Source organism: Colias croceus, chromosome 9 (assembly GCF_905220415.1).
Source record: "Colias croceus chromosome 9, ilColCroc2.1".
Lineage (NCBI taxonomy): Eukaryota > Metazoa > Arthropoda > Insecta > Lepidoptera > Pieridae > Colias > Colias croceus.
This window is the reverse complement of record NC_059545.1, coordinates 2,156,016-2,181,232: the sequence shown is the minus strand read 5'-3', so window position 1 is coordinate 2,181,232 and position 25,217 is coordinate 2,156,016. Positions and strand designations below refer to the sequence as shown.

Sequence of the window (25,217 nt, the reverse complement as noted above, 5' to 3'; positions counted from 1 at the left end):
TGAACCAGGTTTATACGCACAAGGATCAAATTAAATTGTCTTCTTCAGGATGTTGTACTTTTCAGTTTATTTTCAGTACATTTATTAAGCACTGTGACAAAGTTGATAGAGAGTCTTGACAGATATAAAACGCTGTGTGTGCGACTCTAATTAATCTAATTAATCACAGAAAATTAGTGTGCGTTACCCAGGCAAAATGTTTTGCTTTAGAGAGATGAGACTTAAACAAATAATTAGTGTATCATGAGGAGCAATTTGTTTACTAATAGCAAAATTTGTTTGAATTGTAGTTTTTAAGTTATTTAAGAAAAACAAATTTTGCTGGAGTAACGTTTGAAACGTTACCCAGGCAAAATCGTCTTTCAAAAATTAGTTTCAGCACGGAACCAAATACATGAATAGATAGCTTTTGTTGCGTAGTAAATGTTTATAAATAGCAAAATTTGTGTGTGGTATAGTTCTTTAGTTATTTAAGATTTTGCTGCGGTAACGTTTTGGGATTTCCCAGATCTCGAAAACGGCTCAACGCAGAAGTTTGAAAAAAATACCAATAAAAGACCTCAATTTGTTTAAATTTGTTTAATCATTAGTTTTTGATTTGGTTGACGTAAACCAATGTAATTAAATGGTTTCAAAAATCAGAAGAAGCGGGTTTACATGTAAACCAATATACTTATAACCAAATAAACAGCTGTAAAAAATACCCGTGGTTCGACGCTTGTTTACATCAGAAATATTAGATTTCATACTTTACACATTAAGAAGATAAAAACAAATTTGATTTATTTTAGACTGGTCGTACTTTAGCGATCAAATACGCAGTTCCCATAACATTAAGAAACATGGCATACTTTAAACAAATTAAAATGATTCCTGAAAATTCCTTCCTGTTAATTGCAGCTTTGAATTACGGCTCTAATGAAAGTTATCTCAAAAACAAGATTATGTCAGCAATTCTCTAATGAGCCGACCAAATTGAAAAGGTCACATAAAAGCGACCGCACCATACATAAGCGCAACCATCTGAAATGAACAGGATAATATAGATGTTTTGTTAGTACAGTTGAATACAAAAGTTTTCTGGTCAGGTTAGTTAAAATAATAAAATGGTTAAGATTCATTATTTTTATTTAAAAAATCAGTCTCATACAAATTATATGTATTGCTTTGCCTTAGCATCAACATTTTTGAGTTTTGTTACGTGTTACTTAGAGTGAATATTTTAACATTACATGTGACTGCCACAGGTGGATAACCCGTGAACCAATCATTGTCAAAGCGTCGTAACCTTCTTTTAACTTAATGTTGAAATATCCACTCTAAGTAACACGACATAAAGCTCATATTTCAATACCACAGTGTGACTTGAGTTGGAATTGAGTCGGCGTTGTGTGTGTAATGTGCAAAGCACATTTAATGTTTTGTTGGTATAGGTTGTCATTTCATTAATTTTATCATGTATCCAAGCAGCAACATCCAAGTGAAGCGCTGGATTTTCTTACATTAAGATTCAGACGCTTTTATCTAAAGATTTTCAAAGGTATATAGTTCCTACCTTCTTTAGTCTATCTACTTATAACTTTGTTACAAAGTACCAGGAATCGAACCCAGATACTCGTGAAGGTAATGCATCACTTCCAAAGAGGTCAAATACCTAGTTATAAGTTAGGTATTTATTGTAGTGTATAAATATGTTTAATAATTAATATGTGATATTCAATAATATACCTTTGAGAATCTCATTTGTTTGGTAGTTCGTTTTATTTAAAACTGATAAGTGTGGCTTAAATCCAATTGGTATTAAATGTCGTCTTTTGTTAAGCCTACTAGAAATATTTTTTTTTTAGATTTTGATAACTTTTCGAATTTATAAATTCAATAAATCAATCCTAATTTTGTGTAGGTCAATTCTGTCAATTTAAAAAGTTAGAGCAATCTAAATTAGTTAAGAAAATATTAAATAAATTATATGAAGGTGAGATTGGTAAAAAATGTTCAATAGATATTGGTTTGTATCATTTAATCGCCCTAAAAATGTACAATACAGATGCTGACATTCTCGAACAGCATAACAACACAAGACGATGACAACACGCAAAGTGTAACTGGCTTCAAAAAGTCACCATCTTTACATCATTATACTGGGAGATTTCCATAACATGATTATAATAATTAACAGTCTACATATAAACCAGGAATAGGAATAACTGAATGTTTACGTACAACGTTTTATTTGCAGATTTTTATACTACATAATTAAATAAATTGCATTCCTGATGACACACTGGTGTAGCACTTCTCTCCAAAACACTTGGTTCACGACTGATTGTTTCATTGGTTCGGTCGGAGCTAGCGTACCCATAGATAGAGCGTACTCAACTACTCACAGCTAAAGAGTAAGTAAGACAAGGCATATAGCTGTTGCGTTGCATTGCACACAGCGATGCGCGCTGCTCTGACTAGCATCAAGAACGTTAAAACGTTTTTAGCGTGGCTTTGCGTTGTGGTATCAAAATAAAACATTTGGTTTAACAGAAACAACAAATTAAGTACTAAAAATATAGCTACATGTATATATGTTTGTATTGTTTTAAATCACACTATAAATTATACACTATGATATTACACTTTTATTAACTAGTAAAAATTGTGTAATATGGTACTGCACTTAAAAAATATTAAAAAATCGGCTTCACGAATAACGTTTTTCTGCTTAACTGTACAAAACATCGGTTACCAAGCTGCTAATTTGCGAAGATTACCCGTACGTACGGTGCAGTCGCTTTTACGTGACCTTTTCAATTTGGTCGGCTTATTAGAGAATTGCTGACATATTCTTGTTTTTGAGATAACTTTCATTAGAGCCGTAATTCAAGGCTGAAATTAACAGGAAAGAATTTTCATGAATCATTTTAATTTGTTTAAAGTATGCCATGTTTCTTAATGTTATGGGAACTGCGTATTCGATCGCTAAAGTACGACCAGTCTAAAATAAATCAAATTTGTTTTTATCTTCTTAACGTGTAAAGTATGAAATCTAAAATGTCTGCTGTAAACAAGCGTCGAACCACGGGTATTTTTTACAGCTGTTTATTTGGTTATAAGTGTATTGGTTTACATGTAAACCCGCTTCTTCTGATTTTTGAAACCATTTAATTACATTGGTTTACGTCAACCAAATCAAAAACTAATGATTAAACAAATTTAAACAAATTAAGGTCTTTTATTGGTATTTTTTTCAAACTTCTGCGTTGAGCCGTTTTCGAGATCTGGGAAATCCCAAAACGTTACCGCAGCAAAATCTTAAATAACTAAAGAACTATACCACACACAAATTTTGCTATTTATAAACATTTACTACTCAACAAAAGCTATCTATTCATGTATTTGGTTCCGTGCTGAAACTAATTTTTGAAAGACGATTTTGCCTGGGTAACGTTTCAAACGTTACTCCAGCAAAATTTGTTTTTCTTAAATAACTTAAAAACTACAATTCAAACAAATTTTGCTATTAGTAAACAAATTGCTCCTCATGATACACTAATTATTTGTTTAAGTCTCATCTCTCTAAAGCAAAACATTTTGCCTGGGTAACGCACACGAAAATTAAGGAATTATTGCTTTTTGCTGATATTTTATTTTATTGGCAATCTCTTCTAATATTAACCAAAACATATTTTCGATGAAATCCATAGATATGAAATGCGATAAAAAAAAACTCCATTTAAAAATAAACACAAAAACATTTATTAAAAAAGCGCTACACATAATTATGACAAAGGCGGAACTCTATTCTTCAATCTTTTTATTCTTTCTTCCTCCATTTTCTTGGTGATATCCCAGCATTCCTTGTTGAGTGTATCAAAGCCGCGGGACAAACTAACGAGTCGAGCTAGAACTAGAAGCCTGTGTAGATCGTCTGCAGTTACGGGATTATCTGAGTCCGAATTACTGCGCATTTCTATGAAATCTTCTTCGACAAACTGAAATATGAATTAACATTTAATATTTTTTCTAAATATTTCTGGTATTTGTGAAATCTAAACATTTTATATGGATAAATAAGATTTAAATGTCATGTTGGGTATTATAATTTATTTCTATTATTTTTATTGCATACAAAGAAGTACAAACTTCACAAAAAAACACATTTGATGCAATAGGATTTTACTAAAGAGATTTTTTGTTTGTTATTATTTTTACAGTTACAAAAACTATTTAAGATACTGAAAAGATAAAACCAGCAAATTTATCCACCCATATTAGTACATATTATTTTATTTTTCATTTTTTTCATTTTCATTATGTTAAATTTTGTGATCATTTTATATCAAACTAGCTGTTGCCCGCAGCTTCGCTTGCGTGGAAAAGATAAATTTTCATGGTAAAACTTTTCATCCCCTATTTTACCCCTTTAGGGGATGAATTTTCTAAAATCCTTTCTTAGGGAACACCTACGTTATGACATCTACCTGCATGCCAAATTTCAGCCTCATATGTCCAGTGGTTTGGGCTGTGCATTGATAGATCACTATATCAGTCACCTTTGAGTTTTATATAATATATAGATATACCTGCAAATCCTCTGTAATGGAATATTTTATGAGTTTCAAATTGGTAAGATACATTCTAATGGTGTTCATGATCTCCTCTTTAAGGTAATAAGTAGCTGCTTCTACTATGGCGTCGAATATTTCCAACGACGAAGCTTCTGGCCGTAGGGACACGTGGTAATCGCTCTGAAAATAAAGAAAATTAATAATTAATAAAATATTATAAATTTATAATGACATTAAAAATATTATAATTTCAAATGTATGGTCAACAAATAAAGAATGTTAATGAAGTGAAAGAAAAAAAATTAAAAAAATATTTGGTATCTAAAAATAAATTAACTTAAAAATTATATCATTTCTAAATTTGTTTCATGAGAAAAGTAATGTAATTATGATTTTCTACTGTAGTCTAAATCACAGAACCTTTTTTAGATTTAAAAAATACTAACAGGCAACAAACTCTTCCCTTCCGACAGAACAAGCACAGATATATCTGAATCGAACTCCATTTTGTAATATTTGAAATCATATTCAACTTTCTGCAACTTTATAAGATTTCCCAAAGCCGAAATATTATGAACTCCTGTGGAATCCAATTGTCCTTGCTGCATTTGTGTCTCATCAAGGACTAAGTGTGTGTGTTTGCTTAACTGGAGGACTCCGCTTGTTAGTCTGTTGCAGTCGTAATCTTTTCTGAAATGAATAACCATAGACAAAATTATAATTAAGTTGGTAATTGTAAAAGATCGACACCAACAAAATCAAGGTGATTCTTCTCTATTATTTATGAATGATAATTATCTTCTTTGTCTTTTTTATAACTTCTTTGCATTTATAGGTTTTGTATTCCTTCATTTAATATTCTGGTTACAGAACTTATGAATTTCACTCAAAACTCAAACTCAAACTCAAACTCAAAACTAACTCAAACTACTTAATAAATAATGTACCATTTTGTATATTGATTATTATCTAGAGTAAAATTGCTTTTAAAATAGAAGCTTTTATAAATGTTTGAGCTTGAGTTTGGAAATAGCAAATTAGTTTAAATCTTATATATATAAAAATGAATCGCAAAATGTGTTGGTAAGCGCATAACTCGAGAACGGCTGAACCGATTTCGATAATTCTTTTTTTATTATATTTCTTGAAGTACGAGGATGGATCTTATGTAGAGAAAACGTAAACATGTACCACGGGCGAAGCCGGGGCGGACCGCTAGTTTATTATAATATCATAAATCTAAGGAATGTCAATACTTACTTGGGTAGTAAGGCCATAGTGTTCATATTATCCACAGTCAACGGTAGATAGTAGCTTTTTGTAACAAATTGTTTGATTATATCATACAACTGTTTGGCATAGTTGGGATATTTCTTTGTCGGCAGATTGGACATGTTGAGGCAGAATTGACCAAGAGATAGGGTGTCTTGACGGAGGTATCTGTAAGTTATTACATATATAAATTTTATAAAACAAGTATAAATTTAAAAATACATAATCAAACGGTAATTGGAAGATATCCAGTGTGAAGAATCACACTCGGACGTTCTTTATTTTTTTTTGTTTTCTGTTGCAAAGTGTTTTTGTACTGATAATGCTAAAATCAACATAATGCTGCCTTGTAACATTTTATACTAGGTACATATCTTTGAAAAAATAAATACCTCAAATATATTTTTTTTAAATAAATATCTAAAATATTTATTTTTTCAAAAATTTTTGGTACTTTAATTAATGTAATTCACTCACATTTTTAAGTAAGAGATCACTTAGACTAATTTATTTGCAGATTTTTTTTAACAAATCAGTAAGAATATAGAATAAAACAAAAGGTACTCACACACATGCAATAAGGTGACATATTAAGTACTCTGCCGCTAACTGATCTCCCAATAGTAGTTCTGTTAATGCTTTCAATAAATGCTCCCTGGCTGAGTTTGCTTCTTTTAAAACATTTTCTGAAAATTATGGGTTTATTATAAATATTACTAGCGGTCCGCCCCGGCTTCGCCCGTGGTACATGTTTACGTTTTCTCTACATAAGAACCATCCTCGTACTTCAAGGAATATAATAAAAAAAGAATTATCGAAATCGGTTCAGCCGTTCTCGAGTTATGGAATTACAACGAAAAGTGGCATTGATTTTTATATATTAGAAGATTATAAAGGATCTTCGTTAGTCTCATAATACTTAGCAAGTCAAATATAGAAAAAAATATGTGCGTGTACTAGTGTACACACGTAAGAAATGAAACTTCTTTTTCAAAAAATAATTTACTATATGCAACTTTACAGAAATACGTCGAATCACGCGTGATAAGGATAAGAAAAAGATGGCGCGTAACGGAAAAATGTCACGCGTAACGAAAAAATGTTATACTAAATTTTTTTTCCAACCCCGATAAAGAAGTTTCACTTCAAAAAAATACTTTTCCAATTTTATTTCATTCGAATTCAACACCTAACAGTTTTAATAAGATATGCAGATTCATACATATTGCAAATATGTTGTCTATAAAGATCATAGAAGTTTTTTTATCTACTTACAACCAGAAATATTATTAAACTAAGCTTATATCACTACATAGTATAAAACAAAGTAGCTTCTTCTGTCCCTATGTCCCTCCTTTTGTATGCTTAAATCTTTAATGCAACGGATTTTGATGCGGTTTTTTTTTTAAGTGATTCAAGAGGAAGGTTTTAGTATATAATTTATTAGGTTTTAGACAAAGCGGGTGAAGCCGCGGGCGGTAAGCTAGTAATATCTAATTAATTAAAACAATATCATGAACCATATTACCTTTATCAACACCATCCAGAACCAATGGATTGCAATGATCCAACTTCTTGACATACACAGCATGCAATCTCGGCACAAGGCTCGGAGGAGGGTTATGTGTGATCGTCTCTGCTTCTGTTTCCGTAGTTGGTTCGATAAGGGAATTCTTATCTGGTTGGAACTCTCCGGAAAGTGCTGGATCCACTGATAGGAAACCTACCACTTCTATCATGTCATTTAGTTTGAGGTTTTCACTGTCGTCATATATCTAAAAATTTGTGTATTGATTGATTTAAATAGATGATACCATATTTATATATAATATGTTGTATTAGTTAATGAAATAAAGTATTTTTTAACCGACTTCAAAAAAAAGGAGAAGGTTATCAATTTGGCCCGTATGTTTTTTTTTATGTATGTACACCGATTACTCCGAGGTTTCTGAACCGATTTACGTGATTCTTTTTTTGTTCGATGCGGGATGGTGTCGAATTGGTCCCATACAAATTTTATTCGGATAGGCCCAGTAGTTTTTATTTTATGAGCATTTTTGTCTGTATTTGTCAATGTTGCAAGTGCAAGTTTGAAGTCGGTTGTTTTTACTTTTTAACGCAGTTATCACTTGTTTTTTAATTTGAAATCAAACACAAAATCTCAAACTCTAACAAAATGCAAGTATTATTTAAATGTTCTACAAAATTAATTTTTATTAAGAGTTTAGAATTAAATAGCCTTTTGGTAGCAATATAATGACAGTGAGATAGTTTATTCGTGAAATTATTAAAACAACATTTTTAATAGCATAGTACAAATAATAACAAAGGGTAGTATACAAACCTTAATAATACATGACTTGCTAGCAACATCAGGCAAGGGGAAATTCAATAAATGCTCTCTAGACACAACATTAGAAGGTTCTGCCACCGTTTCCGTGACTCTTGGCTCCTTCTTCCCCTCGCTACCTTCAACTTCCATAGCATCTTCATCATCACATTCGTCATAGCTGCGTTTTAACTTAGTTATGTTCAACCTGAATTTGATATTAAGTTTTTTAGTATTATATTTATATATTTTGCTTTAGAAATATATTTTTTTATAAAGAATACAAAAAAAACGCATAAAAATTAGATCATGAGATGTGATTCGAAAATTAACAAAAAATGTGTTTAACCTCTTAGAGGTATTTGGCTGGTCTTCAAGGTGTTTCAAGTGATTTTTATCATTCTCTATGTTTTGAGCCCAGTCATTTAATCCAGGCAATGTTACAGCAACCATAGTCTGTCTCTGTGCGCTCTTTAGGTTTTCTGTGTAGTTGATTTTTTCGTTTTCCTGTGAATGATAAGAAACAACTAATAAAAGTATTAAAATTTTGTCTATATTTTTGTGGAGGTGGTTTTTCAATTTACAACTTTATTATTACATATAAATTATCAACACTACTTGCTGGTATGTCACTGATAGCCTATTTATAGGTGTGAAGCCACTTTTAGATTTATATTTTCATAATTTATTTTCCATTTTAACTGACAGACAAGCTATACAAAGCATAATATCATGAAGGTGTTGAACTAGCGATAAAATTCATTAAAATCTTACCAGAATCGACGCCGTGTCTTTGTATTTCCCGGACTTTGTTTTAATTTCGTTTGTAACTGTGTTGAATACCTCAAACTCTTCAAAATAGAACTCTGGGTTGTGCATATCCTGAACCATTCCTCGAAAGCGAGCTAGGCTTCCATCGGAAAGATTGTGAGAAGCATTACAATTAATGAGAGGTATCTACAAAAATAATAAAGGTTAACTGGAGGTCAAAATAGAAGATTGAACCAAACTTTGGTATGCATTGACTAAGAATATTAAGCAGAATATTGAGTTAAAATGTAAATTATGTTATTACCTTGTACCAATTTGGCAAATTTAATAGTTTTTTCTTCCAATTTTCTTCGTTTGCTCTCCACACTTCGGGAGTTACAGTATCAAAATCATAAGCGAAGTCGTGCATTTTTAATATCTCAATATATATGACACTTTTTCTAATTTATAAAGATTTTAATAAGACAATAATTTTATTTTCTGTCGAATTTACGAATATTTAATTCAATGAATTTCAATGCAAGTTACATTGAAACATTATACAATGATGAAAAGCGCGCGCAGCGCGAATAATAAATAGACATCGATAGACATTAAGGTACAGACTACAGAGCAAAGAGGCAAGCTGCCAAACATCACAGATAATTGATAATATTATATTTTTGTTTATCGACAAATTCTTTAATCTATAGTTTAGTTTACAGTTTACACTCTACAATCTATAGCACTCTATACTCAATACTCATTCTATACATACAGTATTATCTATGTTCTATACTCTATCAAAAAAGCATCTTCAGCTTGCGGCTTGGGGATTTTATTTTCAGTTATGTTTGTATAAAATATACATTCGTTGGTTTTTAAGAATTAAGATAAACATTAGAACGAAGTATTATCGTTTAGTTTAAAAAAAATAAGTTCTAAGTTTAGCAATACGTGAGCATAACAAACACCGCCAAAAATGAGTAAGTTGATTTATTTTCACGAAGAATTCTGAGTGTTTTTTCGAGAATTATGTTTAGAGAATGGTTTCGCTTTTCATATACAAAGGAAATGGTTTATTTCTTTAATAACGTTTCATTCTAGGCTAGAAAAATACAGTTCTATGAATAACCTAACCTATATTTTGTTTTGCAGCGATGGACATTCGACCCAATCACACAATCTACATAAACAATTTAAATGAAAAAATCAAAAAAGAAGAATTGAAGAAGTCACTATATGCAATATTTTCACAGTTTGGACAAATATTAGATATTGTGGCATTAAAAACTTTGAAAATGAGAGGGCAGGCCTTCGTAATCTTTAAAGAAATTTCAAGTGCAACTGTAGCTTTAAGGAGTATGCAAGGATTCCCGTTCTATGATAAACCAATGGTAGGACATATATTACTTAGTTTAAATCTTTAACACATAAATATGTTTTGTTACAATTTAAATTTGTTTATTGTCTGTTCACAGAGAATACAATACTCGAAAACAGACAGCGATGTCATTGCCAAAATCAAGGGTACATTCCAAGAGCGGCCGAAGCGTCCCAAGTTACCCAAAGGCCTTGAAGATGGCAAGAAGAAGAAGAAGGATGCAAACAGGAATGCGGTGCCTGGCTTTGGACAACCTGGCTTACTCAATAATGTTAATGTGGAACAGCCACCAAACCAGATTCTCTTCCTTACAAACCTTCCTGATGAAACGTCAGAGATGATGTTGTCTATGTTGTTCAACCAGTAAGTTTGCATTGAAATTTAGCTATTACATTCTAGCTTTTTATAAATATGGCCAATTTAAACACTAGAACAAAATAAGGTCATTTTGATAAGACTATATTTTAGTTAATAAGCTGGATAATTTTAAAAATAAGAAAATTGAACAAAAGTATACAACTATTCATTCTTTTCACTAAGTCACAATGCCAATTTTAAATCCTACATCCATACTAATATTATAAATGCGAAAGTAACTCTGTCTGTCTGTCTGTCTGTTACTCAATCACGACTAAACTAATGAACCAATTTGCATGAAATTTGGTATGGAGATATTTTGATACCCGAGAAAGGACATAGGCTACCTTTTATTGCGAAATATGTACCACGGGCGAAGCCGGGGCGGACCACTAGTAATATATAAATAACACTTTTTTTTCAGATTCCCTGGTTTCAAAGAAGTCCGTCTTGTGCCCAACAGACATGACATTGCATTTGTTGAATTTGCAAATGAAATGCAGTCTGCAGCAGCGAAGGAGGCCTTACAAGGATTCAAGATCACACCCACACATGCAATGAAGATAACATTCGCTAAGAAATAGTGTATTTTATATTTAATAAAGAATAATTTAAGTATTTGAGAACTGTTTTGAGCATTGCACTACGCCTTAACAGCTCTCTGGCTGTGACTAGTCGTTTAAGTTCCTAAATATATCTTTTAATTATCCTTCACCTTTCCCTGATTAACTGACCATTAACTAGGTACCGATACTACTAATGAATATGATGAGATTGGATTAGATCAACTTAAGTGTGATAAATTTTTGAAAATATCCTAAAATGAACATTAATTTGATTGCCTGCATCAAACTAATGATTACCTGTATCAACATACCAGCTTATCTAAATCTTATATGTATATAAAAATGAATCGCAAAATGTGTTGGTAAGCGCAAAACTCGAGAACGGCTGAACCGATTTCGATAATTCTTTTTTTATTATATTTCTTGAAGTACGAGGATGGATCTTATGTGGAGAAAACGTAACCATGTACCACGGGCGAAGCCGGGGCGGACCGCTAGTAATGAATATAACCAAAGTTTAGCATTCATCAAGAATATGTTATGAGTTTTTGATAATAATATTCAAACAATTTATTCACAACCACAGAACAGTAAAGTGTTCACCACAGAGCAAGTAATATAGTAGTTCACAACCAATATTGTAACAATCAGAAAATGACGAAAATAATACTTTTTGTGTACTGGCAATGAAATGACTAATTGGGCCACATTATAATCCGACCAATAAAAGGTATACAGAGAAGAGTGATAGCGAATACAAATTCTTCAACTGCGGTCTCTGTGATAAAAAGAGATGGAAAATAAAACATGACACTTTTATCAGATGGTTGCATTACCACAATGTTATTTTGGGAGATTGCGAAACTGTCAAAGTCAAATCTAATGAATGACTCCATCCGTAGTTATTTTGATTAATTATTTTTGTATATGATTTTACTTTATTTCGTTTACTTAATATTGTTGTGATAACATTCTTATGAAAATACATAAAATAGTGAAGTTTTGTTAGTATTGTCCCAGTTTAAGTGTTCTAAATCATGGAAGATATATTTCAGTGGTGCAGGGAAGGAAATGCTTTGCAGGTGCGAGTCTGGCTGGATGATACTGAACATGATATGAATCAGGGGTAAGTTACCATTATAATAAACCCTTATAAATCAATAAATATTGATATAAATGTCCTTGCTATCCATAAAAGGTCAGAAACGTACGCAAACATCGCCCACAATATTACTCAATCCAAGGTGTGCCACTACTGTTTATTTTTTATTTTAACAAAAATATTTTACTAATTATAATTATTATTAAATCTTCATTACACATTACTATTTCACATAAAAGCGAGTGTGTAATATTTTATCATTCAAGTAATTGTTTTTCAAAAAGCATTCCTACCACTAATATAGAATAATTTATTTTTAAAAATGATTTAGGTAATTATGGCTTCAGGTATGATTTGCTTAATTAACCAGCAGGTGATAAAAGATTAAAGATATTTGAAGAAAATTATTGTAAATGAAATAGGTACTATTGAATGAATCATTAACAACCAATTTTCCTGGAACTTCTGGAAATATAATGGGATATTTTTCCTCTTACTGCACTTATCTTGCTAATGGCAATTTAAACATAACGATTTAATAATGAACCTATGGTTTATAAATATATATTTTATTTTTATAATTTTTTTTACACACATAAATTTTTAAATTTCGAGATCAAAATTTATCAATAATTGTTTTAGCAATCCATTTAGGCTTGCTCTGCCTATAAAGTTAACCATTATATAAAAACTTTACGATCATTTTTTATATTCCAGAGATGACCATGGGTTCAGCCCTTTACACTGGGCCTGCAAAGAGGGTCACATCAAAATTGTGGAGATGCTCATGAAACGAGGAGCCAGAATTAATGTCACAAATATGGGTGATGATACTCCGCTGCACCTGGCCGCTGCACATGGGCATAGGCCTATAGTTCAATTGGTAATAAGATTGTTAATGAGTTTATTAACTTACTAGATAAGTAGTGCTTTATTTATATGAATAGTTTCAGTAATTGTCTACTTTATTTAAGGACAATTTATACAATTCCTAATCCGAGAAATGATCATCAATTAATTATGATTATTTAGGTTTTTTTACATTGAATTTAATAGATTTTACAGTTAAACAGAAATACATAAATAATTATAATTTTTAAATTTAACCTTTCATTAAATATGTTCTTGGAATTATTGTAGTAATAGTAAGAGTTTAAGTCTTCCATCAACTCTTGATTAAAACAAGCAAACAAACTTATAGAACCACATACTCATTGTCATCTATATTCCAGCTCTTACAAAACCGTGTGGACGTCAACTTCACAAACGAGCACGGCAACTCGCCGCTACACTACGCGTGCTTCTGGGGCTACAGTGCGATCGCGGAGGATTTGGTGCTGGCTGGTGCACTCGTCTCGCTGGCTAATAAGGATGGTGATACACCGTTAGATAAGAACAAGGGACAATTGGTGCAGAGGTAAGGTTGTGTGCAAGAACTTTAACAATGTTTAAGTCAGTGTTTAGATTAGGAATTAGAGCTAATCATATTTAATCTAATTAGGTAATCCTAAGTATTGATTCAAAGCTATATGTAATATGTCTATTAAAATGGTATTATAATTTGACCAAATAAATAACTATAAAAAGTATGATAATGAATTTGAAATATGTATTAATTAATGTAATATTATTTGATGAGCTTTCTAATATTAAGGTTACTAAAAAAAAAAAACATCACTTCATTGAACTTTTATTAAACTGAATACTTGAAGTATACAATACTTCACTCATTCACAATGATACAAATATCTTTTCAAAAAATTTCAGACTCCATGAGCTAGCAGTGAACCAAGGGCAGGACCTAAAGAAGATTCAATTCAAGGATCAATCGTGGCTCGGTCTTAAGACAAGAAGCAGGGACGCAACATTATCTCGTCACAAGGGTATCAACATCAACGAGCTGGCTTTGCACACTCGTATTGCTGTCACGCCATCTGGTGAAGAATTTTGGTTTTTATCTGTTCAAAATTTTTGTGGTCATATTTATAAAAAATAATTATTTGCATGTTGCAATTGTAATTTTACATATAAAATACATATTTTTATGTTTTTCCACACCCCGGACACTCCATACAAAATTATCGTTTTGACAGTCACACTGTAGAGACTGCAAATGTGTGTGTAAACGCTTTATGGTTGGCACATTTGTGACTAGCTAAAAAAAAACTTCGCGTTTTTCTGATGAAATACATCCGTAAACAGCACAATATCTAACCAATTTCTACGAAAAACGGTAATCACAAATCCAAAATAATAAAATTACTTTAAGTCAATTTGATTAATGTTGTCAATCTTCGTTGCGTATCGTCCTTGCAGACAAATACGGACCATTTTTAGGCTGATCGTGCGGGGTGAGGTAAGTGTTTAATTTTGGCGGGAGGTGGAGAGTGTCCGTTCTGTAGCGTTTAGCTACTATTATGTATTCTGTGGTTTTTCTACGTCATGAGGTGACGCGTCTGCGCCCTATACAAGAATCAAATTTGTAGCATTTTTGCAGCTTTTCCTATTGATGTTATAATTTTTGTTATTTGAAGTCAACATAAATGTTTTAATCGTTGTTTCCAGATAAGTTACGGCATATTTAGGTTTTTCATTTTAATATCTCTTCTATAATAATATCTATAGTATGATATTATCTGTGTAAATATATACCTTTTTTTTAATAAGGTGAAACATGGCGCGGTCGTTGGCAGAAGAATGATATAGTAGCGAAAATTGTAGCCGTGCGTGAATGCACGCCTAGAATACAACGAGATTTCAACGAAGAGTTCCCGAAATTGAGGATCTTCTCACATCCCAACATTTTGCCTGTGGTAAGAAAGAAATATTTAATTTCTATAATTTATTTATATAGAAATTGACAAAAAAATTTTAAAAGTTAACAATTACAAGCTTATTATTTTAGACATCCTGTCCAAATTTCTTAAAAGTTTATAAAAATAATAATTCAGATCCTGTTACAGATGTTGTTTTTGTAAGCATAAAATGAAGTTAATTTTTACTGTGATCTGATTCTAGGCTATTTATTGTGTCGTAAAAATTGTATTATCGCAATAATTGTCATTACTTGCTTTTGTTTTACGTGGAATATCTAAACCATGTTAATTTAAAAATTTCACTCATTACTTAATATTAAGGTGGGTTGCTGCGTATCCCCACCATCTTAAGTGGTGATATCACTCCTGCATGTTGGTGCGGGAGGGCGCGTAGACGACTAGTGTCCACTAGGACACTATATACTGATTCTTGAATATTTTTTTTTATTGCCTGTTTCCTAAAGATCTCGTATGTTGTTCCTAGGTGGGTTGCTGTGTATCCCCACCGTCTCTAGTGATGATATCACAATATATATGTCGTGGGGATATCTGTACTCGTTACTGCACGGTGGTGCTGGAGGGCGCGTTGAAGTGGACACTATAAATTTGCATTTAGCATATTTCTACGTCATGACTCTTTATTTTTACGTCATATCGTTGTTTTAGAATGTTGTATCCTTGTTTCTAGGTGGGTTGCTGCGTATCCCCACCATCTTAAGTGGTGATATCACTCCTTCATGTTGGTGCGGGAGGGCGCGTAGTAGTGGACACTATATACTGATTCTTGAATATATTTTTTTATTGCCTGTTTCCTAAAGATCTCGTATGTTGTTCCTAGGTGGGTTGCTGTGTATCCCCACCGTCTCTAGTGGTGATATCACAATATATATGTCGTGGGGATATCTGTACTCGTTACTGCACGGTGGTGCTGGAGGGCGCGTTGAAGTGGACACTATAAATTTGCATTTAGCATATTTCTACGTCATGACTCTTTATTTTTACGTCATATCGTTGTTTTAGAATGTTGTATCCTTGTTTCTAGGTGGGTTGCTGCGTATCCCCACCATCTTAAGTGGTGATATCACTCCTTCATGTTGGTGCGGGAGGGCGCGTAGTAGTGGACACTATATACTGATTCTTGAATATTTTTTTTTATTGCCTGTTTCCTAAAGATCTCGTATGTTGTTCCTAGGTGGGTTGCTGTGTATCCCCACCGTCTCTAGTGGTGATATCACAATATATATGTCGTGGGGATATCTGTACTCGTTACTGCACGGTGGTGCTGGAGGGCGCGTTGAAGTGGACACTATAAATTTGCATTTAGCATATTTCTACGTCATGACTCTTTATTTTTACGTCATATCGTTGTTTTAGAATGTTGTATCCTTGTTTCTAGGTGGGTTGCTGCGTATCCCCACCATCTTAAGTGGTGATATCACTCCTTCATGTTGGTGCGGGAGGGCGCGTAGTAGTGGACACTATATACTGATTCTTGAATATATTTTTTTATTGCCTGTTTTCTAAAGATCTCGTATGTTGTTTGTAGGTGGGTTGCTGCGTATCCCCACCGTCTCTAGTGGTGATATCGCAATACATGTCGTGGGGATATCTGTACTCGTTACTGCACGGTGGTGCTGGAGGGCGCGTTGTAGTGGACACTATAAATTTGCATTTAGCATATTTCTACGTCATGACTCTTTATTTTTACGTCATATTGTTGTTTTAGAATGTTGTATCCTTGTTTCTAGGTGGGTTGCTGCGTATCCCCACCGTCTCTAGTGGTGATATCACAATATATGTCGTGGGGATCTCTATACTCGTTACTGCACGGTGGTGCTGGAGGGCGGGTGGTAGTGGATGCAGCTGCAGCACTCCGTCTCGCAAGAGATGTAGCTGCGGGTATGGCGTACTTGCATTCGTTGCAAAGAGACCGCGTACTGCCTACGTATCATCTGAATAGTAAACATGTTATGGTGAGTACGAATTTTAGTGGTTTGCTTTTGATTGCGGTTGCTATTTGATGAGTGAATAAATGTGTCATTTGTGATATTTTAATTTTTAGTATGTGTATGCATTTTTTTCTCGAAATAAAGCCGTAAAAACTGCAGCCCGCACTTTTCTATAATAATTTACAGTCTTAAATGTCTAAAATATTTTTTTGTGTTAATTCTGATGACATATTTTTTTTTGATTTTGATTGCATGTCTTTCATTAATTTCTCTTGTGTAGTTCATTTCTTTGGTAATATTTTGTATGCCATGTCATTTTTCATGCAAAAATTTACATGAAAAAACATTTTTTCTTCTAAAATTAAAAAAAATATATCATTCCTAGATCGACGAGGACCTAACAGCTCGCATAAACATGGCGGACTCGAAGTTCTCGTTCCAAGAGCGCGGGCGAGTGTATGCCCCGGGCTGGATGTCGCCCGAAGCCCTGACGAAGCCGTGCTCCAAGCGCAACTGGGAGGCGGCAGACATGTGGAGCTTCGCCGTGCTGCTGTGGGAGCTGGCTACCAGAGAGGTGGATATATCTTCTATAATATAAAAATGAATACCAAAATGTGTTGGTAAGCGCATAACTTTAGAACAGCTGAACCGATTTCTTTAATTCTTTTTTTTATTATGTTCCTTGAAGTACGAGGATGGTTCTTATGTAGAGAAAACGTGAATATGTACCGCGGGCGAAGCCGGGGCGGACCGCTAGTATATATTATTTCTTATTCTACTAACAAATGTATGTGTTATCCGTACATTATGGAAAAAATAGACTTTAGATGACGTTATTCTATTGTTTCTGGACGGTGGCCACCAGAGAGGTGGGTATAGACTATAGATAATAGATGACGTGGTTCTGTTGTTTATGGACGTGCAGGGAAGTGCGTATAGACTATTGAGGACGAGACTCTATTGTTTATGGACCATAGCTAACAGAGAGGTGAGTATAGACTATAGAGGACGTGACTCTATTGTTTATGGACTATAGCTACCAGTGAGGTGAGTATAGACTATAGAGGACGCGATTCTATTGTTTATAGACGGAGGAAACAACAGAGGTGGATTTGATTGACCATATAGATATCCAAAGGCAGACCAATTTAATCTGCCTGTGCTCTAAGCTGTTTCGATAATTGAATATCAAAGAGGTGAGTATAGGAATAAAAGCGAGTGGATGATACACGATGCTATGACACCTGCGCACTTTGCTTAGCTGTTCTACCAAGTCTCCACCAATAAAGCAGTGAATAGTGGAAACGATAAAAGTAAATATATAATAAATAAACAAAATAATCATTATATTTTTTATTTCTAGAGATTTCACTTCATATAATTTAAATTAAAAAAGCGGTTGATTTATCACAGCAAAATGGTTGGCGAAATGACAGGGTAACAATAAATAAAATTATGTTTTACAATTTATAGGTGCCATTCGCTGACCTGTCTCCAATGGAATGCGGCATGAAAATAGCCCTCGAAGGGCTCAGAGTTACCATTCCACCCGGCATTTCGCCTCACATCTCGAAATTGATCAAAATCTGCATGAACGAAGACCCCGGCAAACGACCATCTTTCGAAATGATTCTGCCGATTTTGGAGAAAATGAAACGTTAAACTGGCAACATTGTAAGTCTTGCCTATACGAAATTGGCGCAAATCGTTTAGGCAAGTATAATTCTCTTATGTCTCCTCTACACTACTCGCGAAGTTGAACGAGGTTAGACGAATATAATAATGTAGAGAGGCAGTTCGTCTTACTTCGTCCAACTTTACCTCGCCTCGGCCGACTTCCGTTTGTTGTCGGTTTTTGCGCCCGAGTCAAAGGGCACGAAGTTACCCGAAGTTCGTTCTGAATATGAACGAATAAATAATAAATAAATAAATAAATATTATAGGACATTATTACACAAATCGACCTAGTCCCACAGTAAGCTCAATTAAGGCTTGTGTTGTGGGTACTAGGCGACGATAAATATAATATTTAATTAATAAATACATATATAGATAATAACACCCAGACCCAAGAACAAATAATTGAGTTCATCACACAAATATTTGCCCTGACCGGGGATCGAACCCGGGACCGTCGGCTCAGTAGGCAGTTACTTTACCACTGCGCCAACCGCGTCGTCGAATGTGCTCCTCGCGAAGTTGAACGAGTGTGTAGTGTAGAGGAGGCATTAGATAATAGTGTTAATTTTTCAATGACCTAGTACATTTTGTATACAAGTCCTATTCTTATGAATTTAAAACAAAAAATAAAAGAATGATGTGGATTTTCATAAAAGAGATTATGATAAGTAGTCATTGAAAAATTAATTCTAGTAACTGGAGAAAATGTATTAATGCAGTTGCCATAATAAATTAAGCTATTTATTCAATACGGATACAAGTTTTGTTTTTCAGATAAATGATTTGGTACAAATATCGTATAATATTAATTTTTTGTATAATGCACAAATTCATGGTTCAAATTAATTTCAATAAAATATTACGAGGCTTTACGTAAATCGGACTTTCGAACGACAAGGTTACAAATTTTTATTATTTTATGCTCGATTGGCTTAATCTCCTTGTTTCATATACAATAGGTATATAATTAAGCAATGTATGTCTAACAATCCAATGAGGGCCATAAACAGAATTATTACGTACTAGCTTCCGCCCGCGACTCCGTCCGCGCGGATGTCGGTCTTCGCGTGGATGGTTATTTCTCCATTTTGAGTACCTCTGTCAATAACATCTTATAAATATCTATTGGACCCAATTCCCAAATACGGTTAGGCCTATAATAATACGCAACGTGTGTTCGCGGTTCTACGGAACAACGTCTATGGATAAAACTGAAAAATTAAGATTATTTTTTTTCTACGTATTTTCCAGGATAAAAAGTATCCTATTTTACGCCCAGGATAATAAGGTATAATTATACCAAGTTTCATCGAAATCGAACCGCTAGTTTTCACGTGATGCCTTCACATACAGACAGACAGACAGACAAAAATTTTTTTAATCACATATTTGGGTTTGGTATCGATCCAGTAACACCCCCTGCTATTTATTTTTTCAATATTTTCAATGTACAGAATTGACCCTTCTACAGATTTATTATATGTATAGATTAATTATTACATACGTATGTATGTATACCATTTTTAATAAGAAACTTATTAAAAGAAGTATCATGATAATATTATGTTTACATTCATTTTGTTTTTTTTGTTATAAAACCTTTCTTATAATCTTTCTTAGGATTATATAAACTTAACAGGTCATCAGGTTTCACATATTTTATACTAAAAAGATTTTTATTATTATTAGATCTATGTATCTTTGTGTTTTAATTATTGTAACTGCCAGTATTTAATATGTTGTTAGATTAAGGTTGTGTAATAATTTATGAATTTGTATGGTTTTTTTAATTCTAATTTTTTCTACGAAATGGTGCTAATAAACAGCCCTTAAAAATAAATAGACATGAAATTAGATCTATTTCCACAAATTACAATTATTTTTATCCATTGTGTTGTTTTATCTAAATAATTAAAAGAGGTACAAAGTGCAATTTACAAACTTATGAACCTCACGGTAGAATAAGATTTACATTTAACATAATATTAAAAAAATATAGTGTAAAAAATATATAATTTACTTTGGAGGTTATTGTTGTGTACTAATAATATGTTAAAAGGATAATTATTATATATGTTATAGATACGAAATATTAAAAAAATGTAACAGAATAATTTATTATTTTTCTAAATTATTAATCTATGCCAATAAGTAATGTGCCTTGAAATGTAATACATGAATAAACGCTTTAAATGTGTCTTGCTTTGATACATAAATATATATTAACATAGTTATTACACCGTAGGCTATAAGAATTATTTTTATTAGTTCAGGATACATCTCCCATTTTTTTACTAATTTTCCGTTTGTAGCTTTATTTTGATGAGACGCCCAATAATTTCGTGTACGAAAGTCTCGATTGTGGTAGCTAACAGAGATAACAAGGATAAAAATTTTTGATTTGATGGTTCTCAAATATTTATTACTAACTGAATTTTTTTTGTTCAATCTCAAGATAATTACCTAAATTATTCGAAAAAATATTTGTCCTACAAAATCTATGGTTGGTTCAAAGAGTCCCCCTTTCCAAAGTGTATCGATAACGAGGTCATTATAAATGATTACTAACAAGCTGATTTTTTTGTTTTCACTTAGTTAATGTTTATATAATTCAACAGACATATTGTCCTACAAATTGCGTAATAAATATTTGAGAACCATCAAATCAAAAAATTTTATCCTTGTTATCTCTGTTAGCTACCACAATCGAGAGTTTCGTACACGAAATTATTCGGTGTCTCATCAAAATAAAGCTACAAACGGAAAATCAGCTTGTTAGTAGTCACTTGCAAAAATGGGTGATGTATCCTGAACTATATGTAATATTGTAATTTAAAAAAATTAAATAAACTAACTTTTTTATAAACTGGATTTCTTTATTTATCACCTTCACTCATTACCGTCTTTACCATAGGGGCACAGTGCCCAGGGCCCCCCCATCGTCTGGGGGCCCCCCTGGAGGAGATTTTTGGAGACAATATTTCTCACATATATCTCAAAATATTTTATTAAAAGCAATAATACACTTTTCTCGTTGCCGTTCGTCAGATCATTTTTCAGATTTATTCGAATCAAAACATCTATGTATAGGAATAATTTGAGTGATTCGAACACCATTATAATTAACTTATCAGACATTTACTCGAATTATATAGTAACTTATTAACGTAATGTAATATATTTACTTATTTTACTTGAATTATTTTCGGAATTATGAAAATTAATAACAAGTCTAAGTTTACAGAATAGCATACAAAACTTTAATCTCTGGGCCTGTAGACAAGTGGCAGAAACGCTAGAGAATAGAATCCGCTATTGATACTAATTGATATCCCACCAAAAACATAAATGTAAAAATTGGAGCCGAGTTCAGTTTTTAGTTTTTACATTAATGTTTTTGGAGGGATATCAATTAGTATCAATAGCGGATTCTATTAACGCGAACGCGAGTGCGAACGCGAGCGCGAACGCGAGCGCGCACGCGAGCGCGAACGCGAGTGCGAACGCGAGCGCGAACGCGAGTGCGAACGCGAGCGCGAACGCGAGCGCGCACGCGAACGCGAACGCGCACGCGAACGCGAGCGCGAACGCGAGCGCGCACGCGAACGCGAACGCGCACGCGAACGCGAGCGCGCACGCGAGCGCGAACGCGAGCGCGAATGCGACCGCGAACGCGAGCGCGCACGCGAACGCGAGCGCGAACGCGAACGCGAGCGCGAACGCGAGCGCGCACGCGAGCGCGAACGCCAGTGCGAACGCGAGCGCGCACGCGAACGCGAACGCGCACGCGAACGCGAGCGCGCACGCGAGCGCGAACGCGAGCGCGAATGCGACCGCGAACGCGAGCGCGCACGCGAACGCGAGCGCGAACGCGAACGCGAGCGCGAACGCGAGCGCGCACGCGAGCGCGAACACCAGTGCGAACGCGAGCGCGCACGCGAACGCGAACGCGAACGCGAACGCGCACGCGAACGCGAGCGCGAACGCGAGCGCGAACGCGAGTGCGAACGCGAGCGCGAACGCGAGCGCGCACGCGAACGCGAACGCGCACGCGAACGCGAGCGCGCACGCGAGCGCGAACGCGAGCGCGAATGCGACCGCGAACGCGAGCGCGCACGCGAACGCGAGCGCGAACGCGAACGCGAGCGCGAACGCGAGCGCGCACGCGAGCGCGAACGCCAGTGCGAACGCGAGCGCGAACGCGAGCGCGCACGCGAACGCGAACGCGCACGCGCTCGCGTTCGCGGTCGCATTCGCGCTCGCGTTCGCGCTCGCGTGCGCGCTCGCGTTCGCGTGCGCGTTCGCGTTCGCGTGCGCGCTCGCGTTCGCGCTCGCGTTCGCACTCGCGTTCGCGCTCGCGTTCGCGCTCGCGTTCGCGTGCGCGTTCGCGTTCGCGTTCGCGTTCGCGTGCGCGCTCGCGTTCGCACTGGCGTTCGCGCTCGCGTGCGCGCTCGCGTTCGCGCTCGCGTTCGCGTTCGCGCTCGCGTTCGCGTGCGCGCTCGCGTTCGCGGTCGCATTCGCGCTCGCGTTCGCGCTCGCGTGCGCGCTCGCGTTCGCGTGCGCGTTCGCGTTCGCGTGCGCGCTCGCGTTCGCACTGGCGTTCGCGCTCGCGTGCGCGCTCGCGTTCGCGCTCGCGTTCGCGTTCGCGCTCGCGTTCGCGTGCGCGCTCGCGTTCGCGGTCGCATTCGCGCTCGCGTTCGCGCTCGCGTGCGCGCTCGCGTTCGCGTGCGCGTTCGCGTTCGCGTGCGCGCTCGCGTTCGCGCTCGCGTTCGCGTGCGCGTTCGCGTTCGCGTGCGCGCTCGCGTTCGCGCTCGCGTTCGCACTCGCGTTCGCGCTCGCGTTCGCACTCGCGTTCGCGCTCGCGTGCGCGCTCGCGTTCGCGCTCGCGTTCGCACTCGCGTTCGCGTTAATAGAATCCGCTATTGATACTAATTGATATCCCTCCAAAAACATTAATGTAAAAACTAAAAACTGAACTCGGCTCCAATTTTTACATTTATGTTTTTGGTGGGATATCAATTAGTATCAATAGCGGATTCTATTCTCTAGCGTTTCTGCCACTTGTCTACAGGCCCAGAGATTAAAGTTTTGTATGCTATTCTGTAAACTTAGACTTGTTATTAATTTTCGCGAACGCGAACGCGAGCGCGAACGCGAGCGCGAGCGCGAACGCGAGCGTGCACGCGAGCGCGAACGCGAGTGCGAACGCGAGCGCGAGCGCGCACGCGAACGCGAACGCGCACGCGAACGCGAACGCGAGCGCGAGCGCGAACGCGAACGCGAGTGCGAACGCGAGCGCGCACGCGAGCGCGAACGCGAGCGCGAATGCGACCGCGAACGCGAGCGCGCACGCGAACGCGAACGCGAGTGCGAACGCGAGCGCGCACGCGAGCGCGAACGCGAGCGCGAATGCGACCGCGAACGCGAACGCGCACGCGAGCGCGCACGCGAACGCGAGCGCGAACGCGAGTGCGAACGCGAGCGCGAATGCGAGCGCGAACGCGAGCGCACACGCGAGCGCGAACGCCAGTGCGAACGCGAGCGCGAACGCGAGCGCGCACGCGAGCGCGAACGCGAGTGCGAACGCGAGCGCGAACGCGAGTGCGAACGCGAGCGCGAACGCGAGTGCGAACGCGAGCGCGAACGCGAGTGCGAACGCGAGCGCGAACGCGTGCGCGCACGCACTCTTTTGTTCTATGTAAACAATTTTAGGAGTTCTTTTTAACTTTGCTTATTAAATTTATATTTTTTGGTTTTTATGGCATTCAAATGCTTTATAAATATAAATTTATAAAGAATAGAAAAAATTCGATCACGAGGCGGGACTTGAACCCGCATCACGAGTGGCTGAGTTGGTTAGGCATCCGCCCCGGAATGGCGCGAAGGATGCGGGTTCAAGTCCCGCCTCGTGATCGAATTTTTTCTATTCTTTATAAATTTATATTTATAAAGCATTTGAATGCCATAAAAACCAAAAAATATAAATTCAAGAAAAGGTCGTGTTCCATCGTTACAATATTGTATTCACTGAAAAGTGCTTCATATTGGTTGAAATGGTTGTTAAATCATCTCAATAGATGGCGCGCGGTGTGTCCCTTAAGACACATAAAACTGAAAGGATAGAATAAATTCGATTGCTCAGGCGGGTCACGAGTGGCTGAGTTGGTTAGGCATCCGCCCCGGAATGGCGCGAAGGATGCGGGTTCAAGTCCCGCCTCGTGATCGAATTTTTTCTATTCTTTATAAATTTATATTTGCTTATTAATATAAAACTGAAAAGCTTTGTAAATATGATTGAACCACGCTTATCTTATCCACTACTAGCCTGATTAAAAAAAAAAACTTGGAAAGTTACCTAGTCAAGAGGCACAACAACATAAAATATTTGCAAAAATATTTTGAGAGCAGACGATGTGTAAATCAGGGCGTTGAAAGAATCTAATCTAATACTTA

General features: G+C 36.1%; 3 protein-coding genes across 3 annotated transcripts; 2 read left to right on the top strand and 1 right to left on the bottom strand.

Moving 5' to 3' along the window:
* Window positions 1-3,723: 3,723 nt before the first annotated feature.
* LOC123694507 (mini-chromosome maintenance complex-binding protein) lies at window positions 3,724-9,497 on the bottom strand. Its single transcript, XM_045639962.1, has 10 exons — window positions 9,236-9,497; window positions 8,935-9,117; window positions 8,510-8,667; window positions 8,176-8,368; window positions 7,360-7,606; window positions 6,400-6,517; window positions 5,820-5,999; window positions 5,006-5,249; window positions 4,575-4,739; window positions 3,724-3,983 (listed from the first exon to the last, which is right to left on the bottom strand). Exons 1-10 carry the CDS (start codon window positions 9,338-9,340, stop codon window positions 3,771-3,773), a joined length of 1,806 nt encoding a protein of 601 aa, XP_045495918.1. The 5' UTR covers window positions 9,341-9,497; the 3' UTR covers window positions 3,724-3,770.
* A 211-nt stretch (window positions 9,498-9,708) lies between these two features.
* Window positions 9,709-11,271, top strand: LOC123694335 (U1 small nuclear ribonucleoprotein A). Its single transcript, XM_045639745.1, has 4 exons — window positions 9,709-9,896; window positions 10,069-10,307; window positions 10,392-10,657; window positions 11,076-11,271. Exons 1-4 carry the CDS (start codon window positions 9,893-9,895, stop codon window positions 11,233-11,235), a joined length of 669 nt encoding a protein of 222 aa, XP_045495701.1. The 5' UTR covers window positions 9,709-9,892; the 3' UTR covers window positions 11,236-11,271.
* A 798-nt stretch (window positions 11,272-12,069) lies between these two features.
* Window positions 12,070-18,942, top strand: LOC123694508 (integrin-linked protein kinase). Its single transcript, XM_045639963.1, has 8 exons — window positions 12,070-12,343; window positions 13,037-13,202; window positions 13,552-13,736; window positions 14,087-14,256; window positions 14,987-15,132; window positions 16,884-17,108; window positions 17,470-17,658; window positions 18,558-18,942. Exons 1-8 carry the CDS (start codon window positions 12,255-12,257, stop codon window positions 18,744-18,746), a joined length of 1,359 nt encoding a protein of 452 aa, XP_045495919.1. The 5' UTR covers window positions 12,070-12,254; the 3' UTR covers window positions 18,747-18,942.
* Window positions 18,943-25,217: the final 6,275 nt, after the last annotated feature.